This window comes from Phaseolus vulgaris, chromosome 7, assembly GCF_000499845.2.
Source record: "Phaseolus vulgaris cultivar G19833 chromosome 7, P. vulgaris v2.0, whole genome shotgun sequence".
NCBI lineage: Eukaryota > Viridiplantae > Streptophyta > Magnoliopsida > Fabales > Fabaceae > Phaseolus > Phaseolus vulgaris.
Genome location: NC_023753.2, coordinates 4,045,731 through 4,052,248, shown reverse-complemented (window position 1 = coordinate 4,052,248; position 6,518 = coordinate 4,045,731). Strand labels below are relative to the sequence as shown.

The 6,518-nt window shown below is 29.8% G+C and overlaps 1 protein-coding gene across 2 annotated transcripts; it reads right to left on the bottom strand.

Annotated features, from left to right (window-relative positions):
* Positions 1–2,523: 2,523 nt before the first annotated feature.
* LOC137827523 (cysteine-rich receptor-like protein kinase 10) lies at positions 2,524–5,763 on the bottom strand. Of its 2 annotated transcripts, XM_068633696.1 has the most exons (7): positions 4,872–5,763; positions 4,480–4,599; positions 4,195–4,331; positions 3,884–4,094; positions 3,556–3,793; positions 3,140–3,290; positions 2,524–3,012 (listed from the first exon to the last, which is right to left on the bottom strand). In XM_068633696.1, the coding sequence occupies exons 1-7, from the start codon at positions 5,671–5,673 to the stop codon at positions 2,662–2,664; spliced, it is 2,010 nt and encodes a 669-aa protein (XP_068489797.1). In that variant the 5' UTR covers positions 5,674–5,763; the 3' UTR covers positions 2,524–2,661. The 2 variants fall into 2 exon arrangements, with proteins under 2 accessions (XP_068489797.1, XP_068489796.1); XM_068633695.1 differs by having other exon boundaries at positions 3,556–4,094.
* Positions 5,764–6,518: the final 755 nt, after the last annotated feature.

Below are 6,518 nucleotides of genomic sequence, written 5' to 3'. Positions count from 1 at the left end.
AGTGATCCGACTTCAAATGCGTTTTTTTGTGTTATGTTTGTTTCATATAACAATACATTGCATATGAACATTCTTTGGATATACTGTTTATATTAGTTAAAGTATTCAAACGTTAAATTATGCATTAAAAGATTAGTTGAATTAAAATAACTAATTGTTGTAGTGCATTCAGACAGGATTTTGGTTGTTTTTGTTTACAAAAACAAGCAACAGTCACCACACAAATGACATGAACAAAAATTAATAGACGTTTTTGTTAATTAAATTTATTGTATTATATTATTTTATCTTATTTTTTCTATAACTATTAACTTGAGTTGTATATTTTCTTTAAACTACTGACACAGAAGCTATGACAGGTACTCAATCATTCTTCATAATTTTAAATATTTCCATGTGTTTATTAACTATCCAAGGTTACATTCAGATTTTTTATTTATTTTTTACTTTTTTCGATAATGCAATTAACGTGTTGTGCTAATTGAGATGTGTTGACATTAAATATAATATTGATCAACACTCATATTATAGCACCTAAAGAAAAGCATCTATTTAACAGTACATCTTATTTTGTAAGTGTTGTTCTGCATATTATTGTACAATTTTTACAGAAAATTGTTACAAAATTGTTGTTTGAATTGAGTGTTAAATAGAGTTGTGAAAAAGTAATTAATTTGCTGCATTATTTCTCTAACAATAATTGTTATAATTCATCATATGCTGCCTTGTGTGACAAGTATTATGTCAAAAGTGTTTATTTAATAATAAGAAGTAAGCATATAATGTTTTCCAAAATCATGCATACATGTACGATTATACATTTTAAGTTCTGACTTGTTGTCTTTAGAACAATGTGTTTACCACTTTTTATGTGGTTAACATGCATAATAAGGCAACCACCAATATATGATTTTTAAATTTTCATTTTTCATTACTACCTCATACGCATATTGTATCTGACAGATATCACATTGTTTATTCTTTCAACTATCAAAAGAATTAAATATAGTCATATCAAAATAAAACTTCATTCAGAGAGCTCATTTTGTTATGAAGAGAAGAGTATTCAAATAAAATGTATATTTAATTAATGTATTTTATTATTTTTGTATTTAATAAATATTATTTAATTACTTTTCTAACATTACATGTCATCATGAAAATAAGATATTCAAATGAGAGACTTACCATCATCCTGAATTGATCAATAATTTTGGTCATAATACCTTTCTTTTTGGTCAATTTTATCTATTCTTAAATTATTTAGTAATAATTGATGTAATTTTGAATGTAATATATCAACATTATTTCTCTTTACTTTTTTAATATTATAATATTATAAATTAAGTATATAATTTTACATATATGATCCTGTTGTTAATTATTGTTATAAAAAATAAATATACCTCATAGTTCATTTCATTTGATTATCTTCTAAGTGTTTTAAATTATTAATTATTGTTAAATTTTTTATATATTGTGTTTTTAATATACCAATCGTATCTATTTTTAATTTATATCATTCTTAATTTATTTAATTTTAAATTATTATAACTAATATTATAATTTAATATATTATATGTAAGAAAACAAATTTAATGTAATATATATAAATATCATATTTTAAAAAAAATCCCGTGCATTGCACGGGTACGGGTCAAGATAATAGTTTCTGCCCAAAAGGAAAGTCTTTCTCCAATTCAAAACAGCTTATTTGTTTGTTAGTGTTTGTTTCCTTTTCTCTCTTTACGCACTTCAGTCGCCGTTGACTCCCACCACCTTCGTTCAAAGTTCGTAATCTTCACTGTGTAATACAAAATCACTTAAATTGAATTAAAAATGCATTATTTGATTGAACCACTGTTTTTTCTTTAAATTATAGAATGTAAATATTAATTCAATAATAGAACATAAAAATTAAAGGCTACCATAGATATAGTATGAAAACAAAAATACAATTAAATTATATGAAATCAAACAAATTATTTTAATAATATAATAATATATATTGATATTTTAAGTTAAAAAGAAAGAAAATTATTTATATTATAAATTAGATTTTAATTCTAATTCAATCTTAGTTATGAGATTTGTATCCTTTTATATACAATAAATTATCTCTTTAGAGAGAACATAGGATATCTAACAACTTAAAATATTATTATTTTAAATTATACATTAAGTTTATTTTATTTTATTTGTCTCTGAGTTATCACCCCTCTATAATAAAACGTATTTTCTTGTCGTAAACTCCGAGAACCGTCCTTTTCCGCATGTGATAAGACAGTGAAAAACTATATAAATATACACTTCTTCCATCCTCCGCAGCTATTATTACAGGAACATTTTATTCTTGTTTATTTGCGTGTTTAAATATTTTCAGACACTAATTTGTCATATTTAAATCATTTAATTATCTCACCACCACATAGTAAATCATTATATAGACTTATTTAGAGACCATCATATCGAACATGGGATATTTCTGGATATTTAGAGACCATTTAATAAATACATCAACAATTTAAAAAGGAAACTGCATATTAACTACAGATATAAATTAATTAGACTACAACAAAATGTGTTTAAACAAGATTTTGCCATAAAGACATTAGATTTTGTTGTAAGAGAAGAAAGATGGATAATGAATGAATCCAACATCTAGCGAGGGTATAGCTCAGTTATTGAAGCTTCGTTTTCTGATTCTTGAGCTGATATAAGTTTCGCTTCACGTGATCCTGTTTCCCTTGAATTATACTCCCATGACTGCGTCTCTGGAAGGCTTCTAGTTCTACTGTTTATATAAAATGCTGGTTCTCCAGGAATTGGGAGACTCAAAGAATAGCTGTTAAGCATCAGCATAATGTTAGCCATGGTTGGTCTATCAACTAAATTTTCTTGAACACAAATTAAACCAATATGGATGCATTTCAGCATTTCATTCCGTGAATTGCTGTTCAGTGATGGATCTACAATATTTATAGCCTTCCCCTCCTTCCAGTTTCTCCAAGCCTGAAAAATTTGTCATCAGATCATGATCATGGATTCACTTCTACATTAATGTTTTGGAGCATGTAATCTTCTAATCCATAATTTTAAATGGTGATGAAGAAATAACAGTGACAAAAGAAAGACTTACGAAGCTCAGTAGATCATCCATATTCTCTCTATTACTAATTCCACCATTTTTCTGGCCGCTTACAATCTCAAGGATCAGTACACCAAAACTAAAGACATCTGATTTCACTGAAAACTGTCCGTGCAATGCATACTCCGGTGCCATATATCCACTACAGACCAATATGAACAGGGTTATTATTTTCGTTCTGTTTCAGTTTCTAATGGCATTGTCAGCTTTAAATCTGAATTAGTGTTAAACGTTTTTACGCTATCACAGCCATACGAAACAGGTTGATTCTAACAACTTCCTGAGATTCAAACTAAACACTTACTAATGCATGATTTGGTAAAAGTTATTGATAAAAGTTCTCTTCGATGATTGATTGAAATTAAATTCTCAACCATCAACAAGCTATAAGATATTGTAATACTTACTAGGTTCCAACAATTCTGTTTGTATTTACTTGAGTTTGATCCATTAAAACCAGTCTTGCCGTGCCAAAATCTGCTATCTTAGGATTCATCTCTTCGTCTAAGAGAATGTTGCCTGCTTTGAGATCTCGATGGATAATTCGTAGCTGAGAATCTTCGTGAAGGTAGAGAAGACCTCGAGCAATACCTGTAATGATTTTGAAGCGCTTTCCCCAATCCAATTGTGCTTTCATGGCTGGATCTGCATATATAGCCGCCAACAGTTTTAACTCTGAATAATTAGGTTTTATTGAGCAAGAAGTGAAATATAGAAGAGCAGTTATAAAGTTACCAAATATGAAGTAATCAAGGCTTTTATTGGGAACAAATTCATAGATAAGTAGTCTTTCTCTTCCTTCCAAGCAGAAACCAAGTAGCCTAACTAAATTTCGGTGCTGAAGCTTGACCACTAAAACCACTTCATTCTTAAATTCCGTATCTCCTTGCCCGGAATTTCTTGACAACCTTTTGACTGCAATCATCTGTCCATTGGAAAGCCTACCCTGAAAATATATATGTTTGAGGTATAGTAAATAATTTGGTAACTGCAGTTATAGCACGTTTTTTTTTATGATGTGCGACTGAATCAACAGGGTTACTTACCCAGTAAACAGCTCCAAATCCACCTTGTCCAAGTTTATTAGAATCAGAAAAGTCCTCGGTAGCAACTCGTATAGTGTCAAAGTTGAATTGCAATGACTCAACAATGTTAATTTTATCCTCATCATCATCTTCTATAACTGCACATGGGAAACGGAATTAAACTAGTCAGTTTTCCGAAACCGCTATTGGTACATCCGGGGGTGTTTGTCTGTTTCTAATTTACTGTGAATATATAGGATTAAATTGGACATAAAAATATAAAAATATATTGATAACTGGACTTGCCTGGAAGATTTTTTCTTGCCTTTAGCCTCCTTAAGTAAAGGAAGAGACAAATGAGGAAAAGAACAACGACAACAGTTGGCACCACTACGGCAATGACAATTATTGTTGTGTTGTCACTTTCTGCAGAAACAAGAATCCTTTGCCCGGTAAGACATTTCAAGGATGAAGGATTGTAAAATACCAAAATGCCTAATAATTACAAGTTAATTACAGAGGAAGTGGGCAGTGTATATAAGCACCAGTAAGATCTGGCAATAATTTAAACTCCATGGGATGAATAAGGAAAACAAAACTCCAGAAAGAAGAAAATGTGTTAAAAGTGGATTATGAAGTGTGGTTTGGGTTAAATGCAATAATTAGGCTATAGGAAAATTGAGAATAAAAAGAAGTACCTTGTGAGGAAGTGGTATTGATGGAGGAAGTGGTATTGGTGGAGGGAGGAGGTGCCTCCGGATCTAATGTAGTTGTATTTCCGTAGAAGCTATAAATTTCGAATCTAATATTACAACTTGGTTTAAGAACTCTACCACCTATCTTGCCACTGCAGCAGTTTGGGATCTCTGATATAGCCACATCTAAACATTGATAACATTCTTGCTGAGACAAATTAGGGGTGCACTGCACAACACCATATATGGTTTGAAAGTTTAAACCAGATATATTTTTCCCCCCAGCACACTTACGACGGGAGTCACCTGATGCAGCTATGTCTCTTAGGCTCGTCATTAAGTTCCCGAGCACTTCATTGAACTGATCCACTTCTGTTACATTTCCTACGTTCCACCAGTAATAAGTAGGAGAAGTTTCCATTTTAAGGAATATTGTGTCGTTAGAGTAGCGCAACATGCAATCACCGGACCACATAATAGCCTTTTTCTGGTTTGGACACCTATGTGATAGATATATTCTGGAATTGTTGAGGCAGCTGCGGCACTCCTCTGGCTCAACATCTCCTTTGCAGAGCCCTATGGCGTATACTGTGTCAGTGTTTTGGCCATATGAAAAGTTGTAGAAACCGTAATGAATTTGTGTGTTGGAAGAGAGAGTGGATAAAAGGGTGTTGAGGTTGGTGCTGTAGATGCTGTTGGCTGTGTAGTTGCCGCTGCGGTTATCACATATGTACTTCTGAGCGCTGCCAAGAGATATAAGAAATGAAAAAGAAAGAAAGAGAATAAGCGTGAAGGAGACCGCCATTCTGATATTTCAGAATCACAGATACAATATTGAAGCTTTGGGGGTGTACGATAATGAATGCCCAAACTTTCCTTTGCTTATATAGATCATAGCTGTCTAAAATATATCTATTATACTTAAAACATTCATATTTTATTATAACTTTTTAATATTTTAACTTAACATATCAACATATATTATTATATTATTAAAATAACTATCAAGTGGATGTAATGTTTTTTAAAATGAAAACTATTAGTGCAATACTTTTGGTATATTTTACAGGTTTTCTCAGAAATACTTCTAAAAAATATAACCTTTTACATAATACATCTATCTTATATAGAGCTTAAAAATCTCTAATTTTAAAAGAAATTGCATAAAATAAAAATATTATTTATACTACATAATACCAAATTCCATTTTGGAAATAAAATCATATAAATTTGAGAGATAAAAAATTAAGATGTTTTATATATTTTTTTAAATCAAAGTTTTCTTATTATTAAGTGTTACTAACATCTATCTCAGTTATACTGATACCGGAAAAATAATCATTTACCATCACTTTAAAAAAAATTATTAATATATATATATAAATAAATAAATAAATATATATGGGAGAACTAAATCAATAGATTACCTTTTTAATGTAAGAACAAGGAGTCAACAGTATTATTTATTTTTTTACCTAGGTTAAATTTAATGATAGGTTTCATAATCTATCCAATTTTTTCTTTTCTAAGTCAACTAATCTAAATTAAAAGAAGAGAGAAAAAGAAAAAAAAATTATTGAAGTTGTTTGAATTGAGAAAAAGAAAAAGAGTGGTAAGTGAGAAAAAAAAGTTTATAATAGGTGTGATTGA

Bases quoted from the DNA above. Each gene is read 5' to 3' on its own strand.
- LOC137827523 (XM_068633695.1), bottom strand. From the start codon at position 5,673: ATGGCGGTCTCCTTCACGCTTATTCTCTTTCTTTCTTTTTCATTTCTT. The intron at 4,600-4,871 runs GTACTTCTTTTT...TTGTTTCTGCAG, and splicing joins CAATACCACTTCCTCACAAG to AAAGTGACAACACAACAATA. The intron at 4,332-4,479 runs GCAAGTCCAGTT...TCCCATGTGCAG, and splicing joins GGCAAGAAAAAATCTTCCAG to TTATAGAAGATGATGATGAG.